The sequence below is a fragment of the Tursiops truncatus genome, chromosome 5 (assembly GCF_011762595.2).
Source record: "Tursiops truncatus isolate mTurTru1 chromosome 5, mTurTru1.mat.Y, whole genome shotgun sequence".
NCBI lineage: Eukaryota > Metazoa > Chordata > Mammalia > Artiodactyla > Delphinidae > Tursiops > Tursiops truncatus.
The window spans coordinates 97483057-97505594 of NC_047038.1; the positions used below are offsets into that span (position 1 = coordinate 97483057).

Below are 22538 nucleotides of genomic sequence, written 5' to 3' on the forward strand. Positions count from 1 at the left end.
ACAGAGACTGCCGCAGGGCCCCCGGAGAGAAAGGGTGGGAACCCTGCGCCTTAAGAGCCCGCTTTTCTCGACAAATAAAGGTCATAGACACAGTGTCTGCAGGCGGAGCTAACTTTGTGAGGATTCATGCTGTCGCGGGAACACCGACGGTGGAGTCCCACGTAGCAAGAAGATGACCCGAAGTTGCTCGGCAGTGGGCTGCAGCACCCGGGATACCGTGCTGAGCCGGGAGCGCGGCCTCTCCTTCCACCAGTGCGTGAGAGCAGCCTCCGCGCTAATTCCCAGCACGGCGAGGCGGGAGGCAGGGCTGGCTGGGACGGGGAGGGTGGGGCGCCATGCCATCGGCGTGGCGTGGCGTGACGTGACGTGCGTAGCGTGGGGGCGGGGGAGGGAATTGGGCAACTTTGAGGGCTAACGCTTTTCCTCGTCTTCCTGCTCAGTGTTTGCTTCCAAAGTGCTTGCTTTCTCCATTAGCTTTTAGCAGGGGTTACTCGAAAGGAGTCTTGCTTCCTTTCGGGAGACCGGAAGGGAAGGAAGTTTAGAAGAACTGCTGAAGGCGTGCGCTTTCATTAGAGTGTGTGGCTTGCTCAGGAGCATGAGTACAGATCAGTTTGTTATGGAACTGAACTGGAGTCCCCTTTCCCACCGCGCAGGAAAGCCACTTTACTGACTCCAGGTTGTAGTGAAGGAAAGTCCAGTGGTGATTGCAGGGTGCCAAGCAAGGAGAATGGGCAGCCGGTGCCGAAAAGTCCCGAACTCCCTGATGGCTTTTAGGACTTTTAAAAGCAACATTTGGGGTGAGGGCTGCAGGCATTTGGGGTGAGGGCTGCAGGGTGCATGACATTCTGATTGAATGGGGGGTAAGGTAACAGTCTGGTGTTTAGAGGATGTGAATCATTGGCCTTATGGTTCTAGCCAGTCTGAGGTCTAAGTACTTGTGGTCAGCAGGTAGTCACCATCCTCCACCAGGTTGAGGGGTTAGTTTTTGCAGAACTACCCAAAGATATGCCATCAGATTGTTTTGTATATCCCTTGAGGAGGAACTAGGACTCTATTTATCACTGAACTATTGTTCAGGCTATCTGGCTTAACTGCTTCCCCCCTACCCCCTACCCATTCCCTAACTCCCCTAACTTCCCTAATTAGTCGTTGCTTGGGTCCACTCTTTGGAATTCAGGGAAGGCCTAGGAGACTGAATATTTTTGGGTTTTGTTTGTTTGTTTTTTTGACACAAAATGGGAGACACAGAGGGCTTTTGTACCCAGGAGGGCCCTGAAGGGACCTGCTCAGTTTCAGATTTTCACCAGTACTGTCATTACCAGTTGTTCAGTATCATTAGCCCAGCTCTGCAAGCCTGGTCCGACTCTGGCTGTAACTGGTTATGCAAGGAAATTATATTTGGCACAAGAGTGGGGCTTATTTTCAGACCGATCTAATTTGAACCCACATCTGTGGTGTAGTCTAGTAAAGGTCATTGAGATCAATGAGAAGTGGAAAAGTGCATAGAATAGATACTCACAGACAAAAAGAAATGTACAGTGTTTTTTTAAAGTGGTAGCCTATTAAGGCAATATGAGGGGTAGAGAGTCAAACCCCTGACAAAGGACTTTTATGAAAAAATCAAAAAGAGCTGTGTGGGACAAGTGGTATTTGAGTTGGACCTTGAACCTTACCTAGATTGGAGAGTGGGGCGGAAGGAATATAGCATTTAAATAGGAATAACATGGAAAAATATAAAGGGATGGAAAGTGAAGATGTAATGTAGAAGAGTGGGAAAAGTAACTTGGAGACAAATTATCTAAAAAAATTTAACATGTCAAGTTAAGTAGTTTCAACTATATATGGTAGGCCATTTGTAGTATTGCTTAGTTTAAGTAGGGCTGCTTCCTCCACCTAAGCTGTTATAATTGTATCCTTTCTTCTCTGGGATTTGTTTCCATCAATTAGTTCCTGTCCTCTTTTTATTGTAAATTGCTCTACTGGTTACTTGCCTAAAAACACTGAACATGTTCACATGACTTCCACTTTTAAACACAGACACACAGACTCTTGAACCTTTGTGCACCTCTACACTACCCTCCCCTTCCATTTATAACCAAGTTCCTCAAAACAGAAGCATACACCTATTTCCCTAAGTCCTGTTGCCTTTTCACCCTACTGTAGCCGGATGTCTATCACCACTATAATGAAACAGCACTAACTGAGGGTCATTGGTAATCTTGCCAAATCTAAATAAGCGCTTGTAAAATCTTTCTCTTGACCTCTTTTAACCTTCAGTCATATCGACCCCTCCTTGAAACTCTCATCTCCCATAGCTGTACTGACACTCTCTCCCTCGTTCTCTCCCTTTTCTTTAATTTCTTTCTCAACTTTTTGCTGCTCTGTTTTTCCTGTGCCTTTTTCTTAGTTTCTTCAAATAGGGAAGAACTGGCTTATTGCTTTTATTTGTTTTATATGTTGAGAACCACAGTAAGACCTGCTTAATTAAAAAAAAAAGTGATGCATTTATTACAGTAGTCTGCTATGATTCTTCCAGCCTGATTTCTTCCCCATTCATTCCATTTTCTAGATTTCTGGAAATGATTTTCCTAAAAATGCAAATTTTATCATGATGGTTCCCTGAAGGAAGGATTTTAATCCCTTGGGCTCTTCAGTGCCTACAAGGTAGAGTCCAGGCTCCTCTGTGAATCCTTTCCTCATACACCTTTCTTCCAATCTGAAATATATTTCTATTATTTTATAATCCATATGTGCGGAATTAAACACACGGAATCGTCTGTCTTCTTGACACCTAGGAAGTTGTAAGCAAGGCAGGAAAGAATAGAGACAGGAAAAGGAGTTAGAATACTATGGTGTTAGTTCTGGTGACAAGGTAATATTGATCTGAAGTAAGGGCTCAGCAAAAAGGTAATCTGAGAAGGAGAGAATTAGTCAACTTGCTGTTGCCTGAAGCCTCCATCTTCAAGCTATGTGATCCTGGAGCTCTTTCCATAAAAAACAAAATAAAACAAAAACAAAGAACCTGAATACATGCCTCTGATATATGGATAGTGATTTATAATAATTTATAAATTTATATATGAAGTGATATACTAATATATATTATGAAACACAAAAATTAGAAGATGAGGCAAAGAGTTATAAAAATGAATTCTAATAATTTCTTCAACTCTCAATAGATGAGTGTAGACTTCTATGGTGGCCATTGACCTGAAGGATGGATCAAAAGCTTATGTAAGGCATACAAGACCTTTTGTGATCTGACCTCTAGCTACCTCCCATCTATAACTACTCCCAGCTACCTCTGCACTCTCCTTTCAAGCCTCCGAATTAGTTTACTTTTCCAAGCTTTATCAGCCAGAAAGTTCCAAGTAATCATTTCATACCTCTGTGTCTTTTGCATCTGCTTGGAGTGGCCACTCTGCATGGCAAACTCCTATTGACTCTTCAGCTCTAGCTCAGATACTATGTCATCTGAAGCCTTTCCCAGCATCCCCAGCACCATCACCACAGTCGTGAAAGAGGTTGTAAGGACATAAGCAAGGCGCTGTGGTTGAAAAGCCTGAATCAAAATGACTCACAAGTGTGGAAACTGTTACTATGAGAATATTGGTGCTCTGTCAAACACATAAATGGCTAAATACAAAGTGGGACTGGCAAGTTAAAATTTAAAGTGTCCCTTTGATTCATTCCCTTTTTGTAGGTATAAAAAGATTAAGAAATTCAATTTATTTCATAACCAAGGAATTTATGCATGATCATTTGGAAGAGTTTTTGCCTTAATTGTTGTAATGACTTCTATTTTTAAACTTCTATTTATACATAACAAACACCTATTACCCATCACTAGGAATAAGCAGATGTTAACATGTTTGCTTTTGTTCTGTTTAGAAGAGACTTAAGTTATAGGTATAGTTGAAGCCTTGCCCCTCAATCATTTCTCTCCCTCCCTAGATGTAACCACAGTAGAATTGGTTTTGTTAGCCACTTTTCTGGAAAATATTTGATGTGCAGGATACAAGAAGTAAATCTCTGCTAATAGCATAAAAAAGACATAGTCGATAGGAGGAAGAAAATGGATTCTGTATTACAGTGTAAGCCATTTCATTACTGTGTATATGAGATGGTGATGGATTTGGGATTTTTCTTCTGCCAGAGGTGGTTTTAGACTAGGGAGACATGAATTCCAGTTTTAATTGACTATTTACTGGTAGCTAAACTTGGCTGCTCCAGTCTTGGTTTCATCTTATGTAAAAGGATAAAAACCTGTCTTGCAGAGTTTTTTAAGACCAAAACTAAGTCTTTAAAATATATATATAGCACAAGGTAAATGCTTTAAAAGTGGTATCAATTGTTAATACCAATTTAATTTTGTCCAGAACGCAAATTAGTCAGTCATGCTGGTTAGACTGCAGTATTTACCAACCCTTTTCATGTCTTTTTGAAAATTGGAAATATTTGTTTAATACTTTGGGGCACACGTACAAAGCAGTTTGGGACTAGCTTGATGTAACTACTTCAAGGGCTCCAGGTGGCCCAGGCCCACTCCATGGGCTAAGGGGATTGATAACTGTACTGAGCAGGCATGCCAGTTGGGAAGCTTTGCATCAGAGAATCAGGCTGGTAATGTAACTTGGTGGACTAGTCAACTTTTGATGGTCCCTTGCATGGTTAGAGACTACACCCAGTCTAGAAATGTGGCCTCACAAACACGTGCCATCAGTTAAGAAAAGAGTCCAGTGAAAACAGAAAGGTGTGCCTCATCTTTATTGGAAAAATAATTCTCTGTACATTCTCTCTTGATCAAGTAGCATCATCTTCCTGGGACAATAAAATAAAAAGTTCCGAAAGTGGAATTAGTTGTTCCTAAGAAAGAACAAACCTTGGATAGTACTTTACCATTTACAAAGTGCTTTTGAACGCATCTGTATCCTCAGGTACTCTTACTATCGCCCTGGAGGAGGCTGACAGATTGAGAGATGTATCTAATACTACATGGCTAGTAAAAGGGAATTGAGACTTAGAGGTTTACCAATTCAGTGTTCTTTCTCAAGGTGATTGAGAGAGTATCTCAGAATTAAGTTTTATCATAACTGTCATATCATTTCCCTAACAAGTAGCTAAGGAAATTAAAATTTTCACCAGTTTCATTTCTAACAACTATGTGTTTTAAAGCCTGAGTTAAAATATATAAAAGTCATAGGCTACCTATAGATCTATCTCCAAAATAAATCAAAGAAGAGGGTGCAGGGAATTCCTGGTAGTCCAGTGGTTAGGATTCCGTGCTTTCACTGCTGAGGGGCCGGGTTCAGTCCCCGGTTGGGGAACTAACATCCCACAAGCCACACAGCGTGGCCCAGAAAAAGGAAGGAGAAGAGGGGACAAATTTCTGAGGGTCAGGAATTGAGGAGTGGATAAGGTGGATGTTACAGAGTATCTCATAAGATTGCAGTCAAAATGTTAGCCAAGACTGCAGTCATTTGAAGCCTTGACGGAGACTGAAGGATCTACTTTCAGAAAGGCTCCCTCACATGGCCTTTGGCCGGAGAACTCAAGTTTCTTGCCAAGTGGACTCTCCTTAGGGCTCCTTATGACATGGCAGGTAACTTCCCCCAGAGAAAAACCATTCAACAGAGAGAGCAAGGACAGATCCTCAGTGCTTTTTATGATCTTGTTTAATGCCCACTATCACGTCTGCTTTTTTATATTCCTTAGAAGCAAATTACTAACCCCAGCCCACACTCAAGGGGAGGGGAATTAGGTTCCACTCCTTGAAAGGAGGAGTACTGAAGAATTTGTGGACATCGTTTAAAATTGACATAGAGCTTCCCTGGTGGTGCAGTGGTTAAGAATCCACCTGCCAGTGCAGGGGACATGGGTTTGAGCCCTGGGCCGGGAAGATCCCACATGCCACGAAACAACTGAGCCCGTGCGCCACAACTTCTGAGCCTACGCTCTAGAGCCCGCGAGCCACAACTACTGAAGCCCGCGCGCCTAGAGCCTGTGCTCCACAACAAGAGAAGCCACTGCAATGAGAAGTCCGCACCCCGCCACAAAGAGTAGCCCCCGCTCACCGCAACTGGAGAAAGCCCGCGCGCAGAAACAAAGACCCCATGCAGCCAAAAATAAATAATTAATTAAAAAAGAAATTGACACAGGAAAGGAAAGACACACATATTAAATTTGAGCAGATTCTGTTAAGTGTAGGCTATGAAGATAGAATGTGCAGGGTGTTTAATAGGAGAATTGTCCACATACAAATTGAAACAGATGAGATCACTTAGATATTGAGCTTTTGGATTTAAATTTATTTTATTTCAGTAAATTTAAAAAAGCACGCGGGCTTTCTCTAGTTGCGGCGAGCGGGTCTACTTTTCGTTGCAGTGCGTGGGCTTCTCATTGTGGCGGCTTCTCGTTGCGGCGGCTTCTCGTTGCGGAGGCTTCTCGTTGCGGAGGCTTCTCGTTGTGGAGCACGGGCTCCAGGCGTGCGCGGGCTCAGTAGTTGTGGCTCGTGGGCTTAGTTGCTCCACGGCATGTGAGATCTTCCTGGACCAGGGCTTGAAACTGTGTATCCCGCATTGGCAGGCAGATTCTTAACCACTGTGCCACCAGGGAAGCCCGAGCTTTTGTATTTAAAAAGTCAAAGAACTTTGAAAAATGAAATCAGATCAAGTGAATTAAACTTTAACTGGACTTAATGTTTATGTAAAGCAGTTAAATAATAAATCGGTTTATATAATAAATACTACTGTAGTATTACTATATTTTCATGTTAATGGAATTTTAATATGATTGCTGTAGATTTCCAACTGATACCATTCAGCGCTCAAAATGGATCAGGGCTGTTAATCGTATGGACCCCAGAAGCAAAAAGATTTGGATTCCAGGACCAGGTGCTATGCTATGTTCCAAACACTTTCAAGAAAGTGACTTTGAGTCATATGGCATAAGAAGAAAGCTGAAAAAAGGAGCTGTGCCTTCTGTTTCTCTATACAAGGTATTTAAATCTAGGTGTAAACAATATTAAATTTTACAGAGCCTTTACAAATCAAGACAGCTCACATTATAGCTAGATTTTACAGAGATAAACACAAAACCAAAAACCTAGGACTTAAAATAAATCCTATAATACACTTTAAATGCCTAGAAAATTAGTTTTTTTAAAAAAAATATATGTAATATTAGTAATTGTGCTTTGGAGCTTTTTAAAAAATAGAAATAAAGCATATACGGGACTTTCCTGTCGGCCCAGTTGTTAAGACTCTGCGCTTCCAATGTAGTGGGTGCGGGTTCCATCCCTGGTCGGGGAACTAAGATTCTGCATGCCATGTGGTGCAGCCAAAAAAGTAAATAAATAAAATGTATAAATGTAAACCATATGTCTAGATATACATAAAGGTTACTAAACTGATCACAAAAATCAACTAGTAGATATAAACAGCTTTAGAATTCAGGCTTTTGTTTAAGTATGAGACAGTTTTCACAATACTTTGAAATTATCTACCCCCTCCTTTTTTTGGCTCTCCCCAAAAATGTTATTGATCTTGACCAAAAACATACCTAATTGTTAGCATTGATACAGAAAGAGGTATACGGAAAATAGAAGACTTTCTATGAGTCAGTCATCAGTATTGGTGTTACAGTCTTATGTTTCTTTTGATTGCTTTTATTTTATCCCAGTCACCAGTATTGGTGTTACATTCTTATGTTTCTTTTGATTATTTTTATTTTATCCTTTTACCCCTTAGCCACATGCTCATATATGACTCAATCACTGTCTGCAGTCTGCAAATAGTCATCCAACTGTTCTATCCTTACTCTACCCTCACCTTCCTCTTATTCATTGGAGTCTCCTTCTTTCGGTATTGTTTTACCTTATTCCCTCTTTCAAAAGAATATTGTTGGTATCAAATCCAAACTCATAAGTTCGAAGAGCTTTCTGTTAATTGATTTGTGCATCTCTAACTGCCCTGAATTCTCTTTTTGAACCACATGTACTTACCCTCTGTATATATGATAAATTGACTTGCTTTTATGCTTTCGTTTAAAATCAATAATAGTTACAATTTATTGGGACCTACAGTGGTCCAGGCACTGCACTAGGCGATTTACGTAAAGTATCTTATTGTATCCTTAAAACAACTCTGTATTATTATCCACATTTTATAAGTGAGAAGATAAAGGATTATAGATGTTAAGTCACAGCTAACAAGTGAGGGGAGCCAGGAGTGTTAATTCCAAAGCCCATGCTCTGTCCTGTGCCTTCCTGTTTGTGCAAATAACTTCCCTGTCCCCTCCATTAAACCATGTTATTACTCCTTCAAAGAACAACTCAAGGGGCTTCCCTGGTGGCGCAGTGGTTGAGAATCTGCCTGCTAGTGCAGGGGACACGGGTTCGAGCCCTGGTCTGGGAAGATCCCACATGCCGCGGAGCAGCTGGGCCCGTGAGCCACAACTGCTGCGTCTGCGTGTCTGGAGCCTGTGCTCCGCAACAAGAGAGGCCGTGATAGTGACAGGCTCGCACACCGCGATGAAGAGTGGCCCACACTTGCCACAACTAGAGAAAGCCCTCACACAGAAACGAAGACCCAACACAGCAAAAATTAATTAATTAATTAATAAACTCCTACCTGCAACATCTTCTTTAACAAAAGAAAAAAGAAAAAGAACAACTCAAAACTCCTGTGAAACCTTCCCAAATTACCACCACCTTTCTCTAGTTACTTTAATCATTTCGGAAACTTTCAGCATCATGTTACTATTTCTGTATAGAAGCCAAAAAAAACAAAAACGAAAACAAAAATCCCAAAACTTGTTTACATTATCCCAGAGATCATATATTTTAAAAAGTCAGAGATTATGACCTTTTCTTTCATAACTAACTCTCCACAGCAACCAGGTGAGTGCTTTGTATTCAGTGGTATTTTTATAGATAGTCATTGTGTGATAATTTCTAAAATAAACTTCACTTTCTATTTGTGTCATAGGTTCTCCAAGGTGTACACCTTAAAGGTAAAGCAAGACAGAAAATCCTAAAACAGCCACTTCCTGATAATTCTCAAGAGGTTGCTACTGAGGACCATAACTACAGTCTAAAGAGACCTCTCACAATAGGAGCAGAGAAATTGGCTGAGGTGCAACAGATGCTACAAGTGTCCCGAAAAAGACTTGCTTCCGCAAAAAACTACAGGATGATCAAGAAGAGAAAGGGCTTACGATTAATTGATGCACTTGTAGAAGAGAAGCTACTTTCAGAGGAAACAGAGTGTCTGCTACGAGCACAATTTTCCGGTATCTTCCCTAATGACCTGTAATACTTACAATGTAGCTCTTAATTTTTCTGAAATATCATTACATATTTATTTTGTATTGCCAATGGAAATATGCTTTTAGCTGAGAAGTGAAAAGTCTCTAGCATAAGCAAGAAGAATGAAAAATAATCACCAAAATCCTTTTATGATTTTACAATTTTAAAAGTAATATGTTTGGGCTTCCCTGGTGGCGCAGTGGTTGAGAGTCCGCCTGCAGATGCAGGGGACGCGGGTTCGTGCCCCGGTCCGGGAAGATCCCACATGCTGTGGAGCGGCTGGGCCCGTGAGCCATGGCCGTTGGGCCTGCGCGTCCGGAGCCTGTGCTTCGCAACGGGAGAGGCCGCAACAGTGAGAGGCCCGCGTACCACAAAAAAAAAAAAAAAAAAAAAAGGTAAAAGTAATATGTTTATTACAGGAGAAGCAAAGAAATGTATAAATAATAAAAATAACACATAATCCTACTACCCAGAAATGAGATCATATGGTTTATACCATATATTGTACTTTTCACTTTTTTTTTTTTTTTTAATAAATTTATTTATTTTTGGCTGTGTTGGGTCTTAGTTTCTGTGCGAGGGCTTTCTCTAGTTGCAGCGAGTGGGGGCCACTCTTCATCGCGGTGCGCAGGCCTCTCACTGTCGCGGCTTCTCTTGTTGCAGAGCCCAGGCTCCAGACGCGCAGGCTCAGTAGCTGTGGCGCACAGGCTTAGTTGCTCTGCGGCATGTGGGATCTTCCCAGACCAGGGCTCGAACCCGTGTCCCCTGCATTGGCAGGCAGATTCTCAACCACTGCGCCACCAGGGAAGCCCTGTACTTTTCACTTTCTAAAAATATTAAAAAAATTTTTTTTTAATTTATTTATTTATTATTTATTTTTTTGGGCTGCTTCGGGTCTTAGTTGCGGCACATGGGCTCCTCGTTGTGGCACTCAGGCTTCTCTAGTTGTGGCATGCAGGCTCTCTAATTGTGGTGCGTGGGCTTAGTTGCCCTGTGGCATGTGGGATCTTAGTTCCCCAACCAGGGATCAAACCGGCATCCCCTGCATTGAAGGATGGATGCTTAACCACTGGACTACCAGGGAAGTCCCTACTTTTCACTTTTTATAATCACACACTTGTCACTGCAAATTCTTTGTAAACAATTTTAACTGCTAGATAATTTATCACTAAAGTCTTTTTTTGCAGTGAGTTGAACTAGATAATTTGCAAAATCCCTTTGAGTTTGAAAATTGTGTTAAGTCTCCAAATTTTTTTCTGTAATACTCTATAGAGTATATATATGTTCATTGAAAGACTACCTAGTCTTCTTTGTGAACCAGGATATTTGAAGAGGGGCAAAGTAAGAATTGCCAACTTACTCTCTGATGAAAGCAGCAGAGATTTTGGATTTGCATTCTGGTAAAAGAAGCATGTCCTTTTCTAGACAAGAGTAGGTATCTCCAATGGAAGAGAGTATTTTGTGTTTTTCCAAGAGGGGAATATAGGTTATAAATAAGGGTCTGCACCAGGAACAGAGGTTTTTTTTTTTTCTCTCAGTGGTAGGGAAGATTGTTCATTCTGAATAGTTCCCTATCCCCCAAAATATTTCTTGTGTCTAATTTTCACTCTCAGATAAATGATGACCAGGGAACAAACTAAAACTGATAAATGTCCTCATAATCCAGAGACTTAATTTATCCATTTATTTCATTTTCTTCCCTGTTCCTCTAAAAATCTCCACTCAGGCTGCCAGTGAATAGTAAAACATAACGACTGAAGTTGACACATTTTTTGTCCCTCTTTGTAGTGAAATGATCCAAGATGAACAGGATAAATTGGTTAACAGTCTCTAAGATTGGATAGTAACCTCTGAACAAACTCAGTTAAAATGTAACTATTTGAATTTTGGTGCTTATCACATTTTATATCCAAATGCTATGGTCTATGCCTGAAAATGTTACTGTACACATTTTTCATCACAAAGAATAAATTTATTTTAACAGATTTTAAGTGGGAGTTGTGTAACTGGAGAGAAACAGCTGAGTACTCCACAGAAATGAAGCAATTTGCGTGTACACTCTACTTGTGCAGTAGCAAAGTCTATGATTATGTAAGAAAGATACTTAAACTGCCTCATTCTTCTATCCTCAGAACGTAAGTGAATTACATTTTAGATATTAAATAAAATAAACATTTTGTTCTTTCACTGTAGTTTATACATTAATGCTATTAGTATTCATACTCTCCTTTTGTCCACTTTCTCTTTTTAAAAACTTCTAGGTGGTATTTGCATGTTATCACAGTCGATATTTCACCCACAGAATGAAGACATATAGGCTGACAATTTTTTTTGCATCTTTCAGTTGGTAGAGACACTCTGGGTGGTAAAATCTAAATCTTGAAATATTGGAATTTCTCAGACACTTCAGTAGTTTTAATATGTGACTAATCTAGAAAATCGAGAACAATTGATTGGTATCTAGGTTGATACCATTGGTTTGAGGCAAAAATCAAAAATCTGAATTTTTCCTAAGCACTGTAGTTGGTGCCAATGCAGGCTGTCCAGAGACCAGATTATGAAAAATAATTTTTTAGAATTTATGGTCAAAATACATAGCTATATTTATATTCTCTTAGTGGGAAGCAAATAACAGTGACTTTTATAGTAATGCCTTATAAATTTAATACTCAATTTTTACTGTTTTTTTCATCACAGGATTTACAGATTCTTTTATTTCTATTTATTTACTTATTTGACTTAAATGACAGAAATGTATTATTGCCTCACAGTTCTGGAAGCTAGAAGTCCAAAATCAAGGTGCTGGCAGGGTTAGTTCCTTCCGAGGGCTGTGAAGTAAGGGTCTGTCCCATGCCTCTCTCCTTGGCTTGTAGATGGTGGTCCTTCTCCCTGTGTTTCTTCACATCGTCTTCCATTATCCATGTATGTTTCTGTGTCCAAATTTCCTCTTTTTATGAGGACACAAGTCATGTTGGATTAGGGTGTGCCCTAATGACCTCATTTTAACTTGATTACCTCTGTAAAGACCCTATATCCAAATAAGATAACACTCTGAGGTACTGGAGATTAGGACTATGATATATCTTTTTTGAGGGACACAAGTCAACCCATACCAGTCACTTTCCTGCTGCCCAAGCCTCCCATTACCCATAGACTTCTTCCTGTGGCTCAGTGAGCTTCTGTGATGTGATGTGGCTCCTGCTGGACTCTGCGGCTCATCTCCTGCCTCTCTCCCTGCCCTCTTAGATTCCACGTTCCTATTGTAAGGCATTTCTTGCTGCTTCCTTCCCTTCGAGACTTACTAGTCCATCTGCCTGAAATGCCCATTCTCCCTGTTAGTCCTGGAGATTGGTCCTCACCCTTCAGGCTCAGATTAGATATCACATCCTTTTTGAATCCTGGCCTGCCATTCTTCCGATTCTGGACTAGGTACCCTCTTGTGCACATAATGTGGAACTGAATCTTAGTACTTAACACTGTCTTCCCCGCTAGACTGTGAGCTGCCCAAGTATGAGGTCTGTGTCTGGTTCTTTGTTACACCTCCTGCCCTGGAGGGGTGCCTGGAACACAATGGTCTCTTGATAAATATTTGTGGAATGAAAGGATGCCTGGATGGTTGTTTAGGATTTTGAACAGATGTAAAGAAGAATTGCATTGGACCTCAAATCGCTGCCTAAGAGCAGCACTTCATTTAATCCACTGCTATTGGGGCAGAGGCCGCCCAGGAATGGCAGGAGCCTTCTCTCCTGGAAGGTGCTTCTTGGTTTCTTATTGCTTCAACTTTAAAACAGACTCATAGGGGCTCTGGGCTGGAGAAACTCCTAGAGATCATGTAGTCCAACCCCCTCTTTTTTTTTTTTTTTGCGGTATGCGGGCCTCTCACTGTTGTGGCCTCTCCTGTTGTGGAGCACACGCTCCGGACGCGCAGGCTCAGTGGCCATGGCTCATGGGCCCAGCCGCTCCGCGGCATGTGGGATCTTCCCGGACCGGGGCACGAACCCGTGTCCCCTGCATCGGCAGGCGGACTCTCAACCACTGCGCCACCAGGGAAGCCCCAACCCCCTCATTTTAAAGAAGGGGGACACTGAGGCTTGGTGGGAGGAAGGACCTTGTTATTATGAGGGTTCTTTTTTTTCCCACTTGGGGGGAAACTTCTTTTAAATTGAGATGTAATTGACACATAACATTATGTTAGTTTCAGGTATACAATGTAATTATGCGTTTGATATTTGCATTCGATATTTGTATATATTGCAAAATGACCACCAAGATAAGTCTAGTTAATATCCATCACACACATAGTTACAAATTTTATGTGTCTGTGATGAGAACTTTGAAGATCTACTCTCTTAGCAACTTTCAGATATAGGTACAGTATTATCAGCTATAGTCACCATGATGTACATCACATCCCCTTTAAAAAAAAACATGAATGAGAATTTTCCTCCACACATACTATTAACATAATACTACTACTAACAAATTTAGAAATGAGAGAAAAAGGAGGAAAATTCATTAATTGTTCCTCTAGGTTATATTTAAACAATTACTATTAACATAGGGAATTTTCTTCCAGTCTTTTTTCTGTGCTTAGATTTACTAGTTTTTTACATAGTTATGATCTTGAATAGCTGCAGAATATCAGGTAGTCGTACCCTTCTTAACTTTGGCATTCTCCAACTATTGGACATTTATATTGTTTTTATTTTTTGGTTGTAACTGCTGTTTTGTATATTGAGATGAACATCTGTGTATAGGCTGATTCACTCTCTTCCATATGTGATTTTACCATTTAGGCCAGATATTACACTTATTTATAAACGTCTACTTTCTGGTAAGCAGGGGACATTTTTATAGACACTATGTTGCTATCACTTCCACATGTTTTTTAGTCAAGTCCTCTCCTTTGCACTGGTTTTAAAGCATTAGTTACTGATTTTACACTATGGTTTATGTGAGACATTCCATACGACTTCTCATCTCCCCCCCACCCCGTCCCCCATGGTTTTCTTCATTTCTATAGTTCTGCATCAACTCCTGAATTAAGTCTTCTCTGGTAATTCCAGCTCACACTGATCTTTTTTCTCTTCATGTCATTTTTCATTTTGTAACCTTTGCTGTGTCATTATTTTGATTTACAATTTTAGTACTCAAAGGGTTGCTTATTTCTTTGGATACTTTGTCTGAAACTAAGTTACCTTGTTTAATGTGATAGTAATACATGCTTAGTATAAAACATTGAAACAATATGTAAGTATATAAATACCAGAAAGTGAAAAATATTTATAATACTTCCATTCCCCTAATCCCACAAAATAACCAGTTAGCAATTTGGTATGTATTCTCCCAGACTTTAAAAAAAAACTATCCATCACCCAAATTTTGTTTTCATGGCCATCTATTATTCCAGCATATTAGAAATACCTAGATTTTATACTGAGAAATCTGAATGGTCAAAATTTTTTATTTGATTACATTTCCCTTCATTTCCCCTGTTTATATCTATTTTCAGCACATCTGTGCTTAAGTATTAGATGTCTAATCATATTGAATATTCATTTATTCAAGAAACATTTATTGATCATGAGCAGCCAGTGAGACAGGAGGAAAACCAGGAGATTGTGATGGCCTAGAAGCCAAGTGTAGAACGTATCTCAAGGAGATAGTATTGCACTGTGTCAAATGCTGCTGGAGATCAAGTAAGATGAGGACAGTCAATTGACCATTGGATTTTGCAAGATGGAGACATCAGTGATGACCTTGATAAAAGCAGTTGCATTACAGTGATGGAGAGATAAGCCTGGCTGAAGTGGAATCAAGAGATACTGGAAGGCAAAGAAGCAGAGACAGTGATTATGGACTCTCTCAAGGAGTTTTGCTGTGAAAGGAAAAGAGAAATGTGTCCGTAAGTGGAAGGAACATAAATGGAGGGGAGGATATTTGATGAGATAGCAGATGCTGCACCTTGTTTGCCTGCTCATGGGAGTGATCTAGTGCAGATAAGAAAATCAGTGATGCCCAACAGAAAGGATAACTGCAGGAGGGCAACATCCAACACTGCTGTAGAGGGAGGTCTGGCCTTAATTAGGAGCAGGGACAAATCATGCGTCGAAACAGGAAAAAGAGAGAGATACAGATGCAACAGGTTAACAGATTTGGTGGTAAGAAAATGAGTGTTTATCGAATTGCTTCTATTTTCTCAGTGACATGAAGTTAATAGCTAAGAGTTGGGGAAGGAAGCATTAGAAGTCTGGGAGAAAAGAGAAAATATGAATAGTTGTTTTTTCCCTCCATGATAATGGAGAAACAATTGTATGGATGACAGACCAAGCCAGACTTACATTTTAAAAAACCCTTGATTCAGTTAGATAGGTACCTCACTCACTCATTTCTAACTACTATTTCTTCAGTTCTTAGCTACTATCAGTCACCTCCCTAATTTTCTCTGTACTGAAGTTGGATCCTTTTTCAGTTCTCCCTTGAATTCTTTATGTCCAGAACCTTCCCACGGCTCTGCTTCTTATAATTCCAGAGCTTTGGGTCTTTAAGGTAGTTTGTTTTCACAACTCCTTTGAAATAATGTCATAGCACATTCAGCTTTCCTAATTATAATAGTGATACATTTAGTATGATCTTAGTAGATTTTTTCTGTTTCTAATTTAATTTTCTATTTTGGTATTCATTGCAGTTTAGTAAATTAGCTCCCTGTATAGGTGAGTTGATGTGAGAGCTTCAGAAATAACCAAGACAGTGGGAGGAGCTAATAGTCTTAAAAAAGAACACCCAGCTCAGCATTATGGCTCTTCAGCACAATATTTTTCCTAAGCAGAGCTTTAAGCTACCCAAGTGACTCCCTCTAATTATTCCATAACTAAGCTAATGTTTAATTTAAAATATATTGATGAGTATGTCAATTATAATTGGTATAAACTGTCTGAAGGACAATTTGGGAATGTGAATTATATTTAAATTGACTCAATTATGTGCACCTGCGGCCCAAAACTTCTTTAAAAGTTGAGTTCATTTATTCTAATACATGCATAAGTAAATTTACCCCTGCATCCTACTCCTAGGAATTGCATAAATGACATAGATATGTATAAGTGTATGTGTGCCCACAAACACACATTGTGTTGCTCTTTGTATTGTTTAAAAATTAGAAACAACCTAAGTGTCCTTCAATACAGGTTGGTTCAATTATTTATGCTTTAGTTTTACTATGTGTACACTTAAAATATTGCTGTAGGTCAGTAGTTAAGAACATGCAAAAGTATGTCTATAACATTACTATAGTAAAGAAAAATAGGTTCAGTATAATTTTTGAAAATTATATCTAGTTATGTATACATAAAGAGATCTGGAAGAATGTCCCTGAAATATTAAGTGATTTTTAAAAAATATCTATTTATTTATTTATTGGAGTGTAGCTGATTTACAATGCTATATTGTTTCAGGTGTACAGGAAGGTGATTTAGATATACATATATATATTCTTTTTGGGATTCTTTTCCATTTTCAGTTATTACAAGATATTGAATATAGTTCCCTGTGCTATACAATAGGCCCTTGTTGTTTCTCTATTTTATATATAGTGGTGTGTATCTGCTAATCCCAAATTCCTAATTTATCCCTCCGGGCCCCCACCCCGTGCCACCCCTTTGGTAACCATGCGTTTGTTTTCTATGTCTTTGAGTCTATTTTTGTTTTGTAAATAAGTTCATGTATTAACAGTGATTTTTACTTTTTTGCACTTTACTATATTCTTTCAGTATTTTAAAAAATGGATGTGTCATTTTATACAATCAGAAAAAGTTTTTTTTCATTTTGAGTGGGGGAAAAAAGTTGGTTTGAGAGAGAAATCAGTCACTTCCCTACAACACTAAAAACTTGGTTTGAGTGTTTCTACTCTCAGTTTTAAAAACTTAAAAAGAAAAAATCAACAAGTCCACATATTTTTCTGCCTGAGAAACATCATTCTAGTAGTTGTGGATATTAAGATACCATTTAATTTTCATTTAAAAAGCAAGCTCACCGGAACATAAGCTTTTTTAACCTATTTAAACTAGAACTTTTACCTTGAAGCATTAAGTAGTTTCATTAGATACTTACTGCATATGTAACACATTTAGCATCTTTAGTGTTCGAGAATCCTACTGCAAAAGAATAAATTTTAAACAACTGATTAAAATTTGGTGACACACTTGAAAAGGCTTTTCAATGTACTAGTGAGCTGTAGCACCCTGGTGGAGAGCCACTATTCTGTTTTCTCATTGTCTTATTATTTTGCCCTGTTTTTAAATATAAACAACTGATTAATACTTTTGTCTCCTAAATAGTCAGAGTATGTCTTTTGCATTCTGTAACTGTGTTTTTCAGATCTGTTAGTGCATCTTGAAATCAATTTAGTGGGTCATAAGTGGCATTAAATTTTGTATATACATTTATATACACACGTATATTTGTACCTGGCATATAGTAAGGGTAGATTGTGTTCATGAAACTTCTTGGTTGCAGCAAAATATTTGGAAAGCCCTGTCCTGAAATACTTCTGGAAGTACATTAAAATTTCTATTAAATAGAGATGGCTGTCCAGGAAGAAACCTTGGCAGCCTAGAATATAGCCCCAAAATCAGAAATTCAACCTTAAAAAAAAAAGTCATTTGAGTTATAAAAGTAAACTTCAGTGAAGATGAACACTTCAGTCTACCTCAGAATCCATTTAGTCTTATTTTAGACAATTATTAAACTTGGCTACTTCCTTTCCTGATCTATAACAAATTAGAAAGTGTAAATTAGAACTGAGTGAAAAGAATTCTGTTAGTGACAGACACTAACAGAAATAGAAAAGAATAATCAGCAGTTTGGGAAGATCAAAGAAATACTATGAAAGAACTCCTAAGATAAAGATAATAGTGTAGGTACTTTGGATAGGAGCAAACAGATGCAGACACTCTATTGCCCCAAAGGGCATAATTCGAAGAGCAGTGAGAAAAAGCACTGAACAAGGGCCTCAGGAAAGCTGGTTTTCACATTTGTGCATGACTAGCAGCACAACATGGGCCAGGCAACTTAACCTCTCCCTCTTCCTCCCAGTTTCCTCATCTATAAAATTGGGTAGATGTACTAGCTGTTCTCAGTTTCCTTCCCCCTCAACAGTTTTCTCATCTCAGTGAATGTACAGGTAAGACTGGTTTATGATCTAAATTACAAACACATCAATGAGAACAAACTGGGTAATTGATTTTTATTAAGAAGTGAGTAAGAAGTTAAAAATGTGGTATGTTTGCATCTTCAGTTGCTATTCTGTGTTTCTAAGTTTCTCTATTATCTATTTTATCATAACTATGAATATATGCTTGAAATGTTGATAGAATTTGGCTACTATACTTGGCTTTATTTCAACAGCGATTTGAGGCTACTTTAGTAGAAAATGCCATTTAAGGCATTTTCCCTTTTTTAATTTCTTCATTTGTGTTTTATGTTTTTCATTTTTTACATTTTCTAGATGGCTGTCCAAATGCAAACCCGGTCCAGGTTTCAGCAGCAACGTTTTTTCTTTTCTTCAACGAAAAGTAGAGAATGGAGACCAGCTATATCAGTATTGTTCACTGATAATAAAAGGTATATCTCTCAAGCAACAACTTCAGTGGGACCCCAGCAGTCACCATTTGCTAGGGTTTATGGACTTTGGTCTTGGCAAACTTGATGCTGATGAAACGCCACTTGCCTCAGAAACTATTTTGCTTATGGCAGTGGGTATTTCTGGTCACTGGAGGACACCTCTTGGTTATTTTTTTGTAAACAGGGCGTCTGGATATTTGCAAGCTCAGCTGCTTCGTCTGACGATTGGCAAACTGAGTGACATAGGGATCACAGTTCTAGCTGTCACGTCTGATGCTACAGCTCACAGTGTTCAGATGGCAAAAGCATTGGGGATACATCTTGATGGAGACAACATGAAGTGTACATTTCAGCATCCTTCATCTTCTAGTCAACAGATTGCATACTTCTTTGATTCTTGCCACTTGCTTAGATTAATAAGAAATGCATTTCAGAATTTTCAAAGCATTCAGTTCATTAATGGCACAGCACACTGGCAGCACCTTGTGGGGTTAGCAGCACTAGAGGAACAGGAATTATCAAATATGGAGAGAATCCCAAGAAAACTTGCAAATTTGAAGAACCACATACTGAAAATGAATTGTGCTGCCCAACTCTTCAGTGAGAGCGTGGCCAGCGCGTTAGAATGTTTGCTGTCATTAGGCCTGCCTCCTTTTCAAAACTGTATTGGTACCATCCAGTTCTTACGCTTAATTAACAATCTGTTTGACATCTTTAATAGTAGGAACTATTATGGAAAGGGACTTAAAGGACCTCTATTACCCGAAACTTTTAATAAAATCAACCATGTGTTAATTGAAGCCAAGACTATTTTTGTTACGTTATCTGACATTAGCAATAATCAAATAATTAAAGGTAAGCGAAAACTGGGATTCCTGGGATTTTTGCTTAATGCTGAGAGCTTAAAATGGCTCTACCAAAATTACGTTTCCCCAAAAGTCATGCCTTTTCCATATCTTCTGACTTACAAATTCAGTCAAGATCATCTGGAATTATTTCTAAAGATGCTTAGACAGGTATTGGTAACCAGTTCTAACCCTACCTGCATGGCATTCCAGAAAGCTTACCATAATTTGGAGACCAGATACAGATTACAAGATGAGGTTTTTCTAGGTGAAGTAAGCATCCTTGACATTTCAGTTGCTCGAAGGACGGACTTGGCCCTTTGGACAGTTCAGCGTCAGTATGGTATCAGCGTTATAAAGACTCTTTTTCGCAAAGAGGATATTTGCCAAGACTGGTCTGACTGTTCGCTAAGTGAGGCATTACTAGACCTGTCAGATCATAGGCAAAATCTTACCTGGTGTGCTAGTTATATTGCAAATAAGTTATCAGCTCTTTTAACATGTGAGGACTGCATCAGTGCACTATATGCATCAGATCTCAAATCCTCTAAAATTGGATCACTGTTATGTGTTAAAAAGGAAAATGGCTTGCATTTCCCTTCAGAAAGTTTGTGCCGAGTCATAGATATTTGTGAGCGAGTCGTAAGAACCCATTCAAGGATGGCAGTTTATGAACTACTACTTCCTAAACAGAGGGAATTTTATCTTCAGCAAAAAATATTACATGAGCTTTCCGGGCATATTTATCTTTTTGTAGATTTAGATAAGCATCTCTTTGATGGAGAAGTGTGTGCCATCAATCACTTTGTAAAGTTACTAAAGGACATCATAATCTGTTTCTTAAAGGTCAGAGCTAAAGGTGTAACTCAGTACCCTTTAAAACACCATTCAGAAAGAACTGAAACGAAAACTTTGTCAAGGAAACACTGGTCATCTTTACAGAATTACAAATGTTCAAGTTTTGCTAATACCAATAAATACAGGCATTTGCTAAGGAACGACGGCTGTCTGTTCAAATGAAGGACCTAAAATATATTAAAATTTTTATTAAAAACAATTGGTCAACATTTACTTTAAAATTCAACTTACTATATTTTTCAAATTGACCATTCTGCAGAGTGGACAAGTTTGTGGTTCCGACTTAGGAATTTCTATCATGCGTATTATCAAATCTGCTCGGACTTTGGTGGAGCTTGCAAGCATTTCAGAGTTACCCAAAATGTAGAAAGCAGTAAGTCAGTCAGTAGGAACAGACTAGCCAACAGGTGCTGTCTTTGAATTTACTGTTATACGACTGAGTAATCTGACTGGACATACTTCGAAAACAAGGGAGAATAATGACGAGGAGTCACCAAAACATCGACCCTTTTTATAAAGACTACATTCCCTAAAAGAGCTTTGGTTTTCAGCTCTTAAGAATGTTAACACTAAAAAAAAAGAAAAAAAATAGAATGCCTACCAAACCTTGAATATAATCTTTACTTACACATGAAAATTAGGCTAAATTAAACATCAAACACCACCACCATCAAAATCCTTTTGCTGGGGTACCCTAAAATAGAAATCATTGTGCTTTATCAGGCAGAAGGTAAACACGAGCCATGAGATGATTCCTTGTGCTGCAACCAAGCTGGGAAATGTTGTCTGGGGAATACATAGGAGATGTAATCTTCACAGTCCATTGTCTCTGGACTTCAAAATACTACTTTCAAGTAATAAAATAGAGTGGATACTTACTTGACTCCTGTTGGAGGAGCGCAGTGCTCATCAGAGAATGAAAAGAAGCCCTTATTTCAACTTCTCTTTCTGAAGAGGAAAATAATGAAACATATTTTCAGTGTTGAATAATGGCATTTCATAGCATGTGATTAATAAATTGGAAAAAGATGGTCAGTTGAGTCAATGAGAGTGAAAAAATTTGTCTTAATTACATAATGAGTTTTTTCAGAAATTTAGCTTAAATAATCTGAAGACGGAAACATACTAAGAACGATATTCTCCATTCTCTAATACCCAGATCTGAAACGATAAATAGAAAAACATTTGTTTCACAAATGGGAGTATTTTAATGGAAAAAGAAGAAACAAGCACATTTTTCGCCTGTGTATGTAAAATATCTACTCTTATTGTCATTGAGTGAATGTTCACAAAGTACAGTTAATATGAAAACTTAAAGTTGTAAAAGACTAATGAGTAGGTGAAAGTTTAGTTTTATTAGTTGAAATTCCCCTTAAATAGTGTATTTTGATATATTTCTGCTGGTTCTACCTCAAACAACGGCTTCAATTCTGAAATGTAACCAGAGTTGTACTGTACTACATTTTATAAGGGGCTATTGCTGAGAAGTCTAAATATTGTGGGTTTTGTTTTGTTTGCAATAGAATGAGTTTAGATGCGCTGGGATAAATCTTATTTAAAGGAAGCCTGTTTATAGATCACCACCTTTATCTTATTGCTTATATGAATCCAAGTTTTGTACTTGATCTTTACTTAAAATTAGGTTCATATCTGTAGCGTCTTATGTTCTTTGCTGTTACATTTCACTCACGTCCTATATATTCTGTAATTTCTTAAAATAGTGTTTTGCGCTGTTTAAGTGCTGGATAAATTGGACAAACTTTGAAGACAAGAATCTTTCCATCACTGCCATTAGCACAGTTAATTGCTCTTGCCCTAGTGAAGTGGTACAAGTGTGATGTCAGATTTACTTGGTATGATATGCTTGACAGTGAAATTTTTTAAATAAATTATTTGTTCATATTTGA

At 38.7% G+C, this 22538-nt stretch overlaps 1 protein-coding gene across 3 annotated transcripts; it reads left to right on the plus strand.

Moving 5' to 3' along the window:
- Positions 1–48: 48 nt before the first annotated feature.
- THAP9 (THAP domain containing 9) lies at positions 49–22538 on the plus strand. 3 transcript variants are annotated; one of them, XM_019932839.3, is made up of 6 exons: positions 101–252; positions 2570–2664; positions 6802–6997; positions 8988–9291; positions 11292–11442; positions 18813–22538. In XM_019932839.3, the coding sequence occupies exons 3-6, from the start codon at positions 6854–6856 to the stop codon at positions 20791–20793; spliced, it is 2580 nt and encodes an 859-aa protein (XP_019788398.2). In that variant the 5' UTR covers positions 101–252; positions 2570–2664; positions 6802–6853; the 3' UTR covers positions 20794–22538. The 3 variants fall into 3 exon arrangements, with proteins under 3 accessions (XP_004327291.2, XP_019788398.2, XP_033713075.1); XM_004327243.4 differs by lacking the exon at positions 2570–2664 and having other exon boundaries at positions 49–252; XM_033857184.2 differs by lacking the exons at positions 2570–2664; positions 6802–6997 and having other exon boundaries at positions 121–252.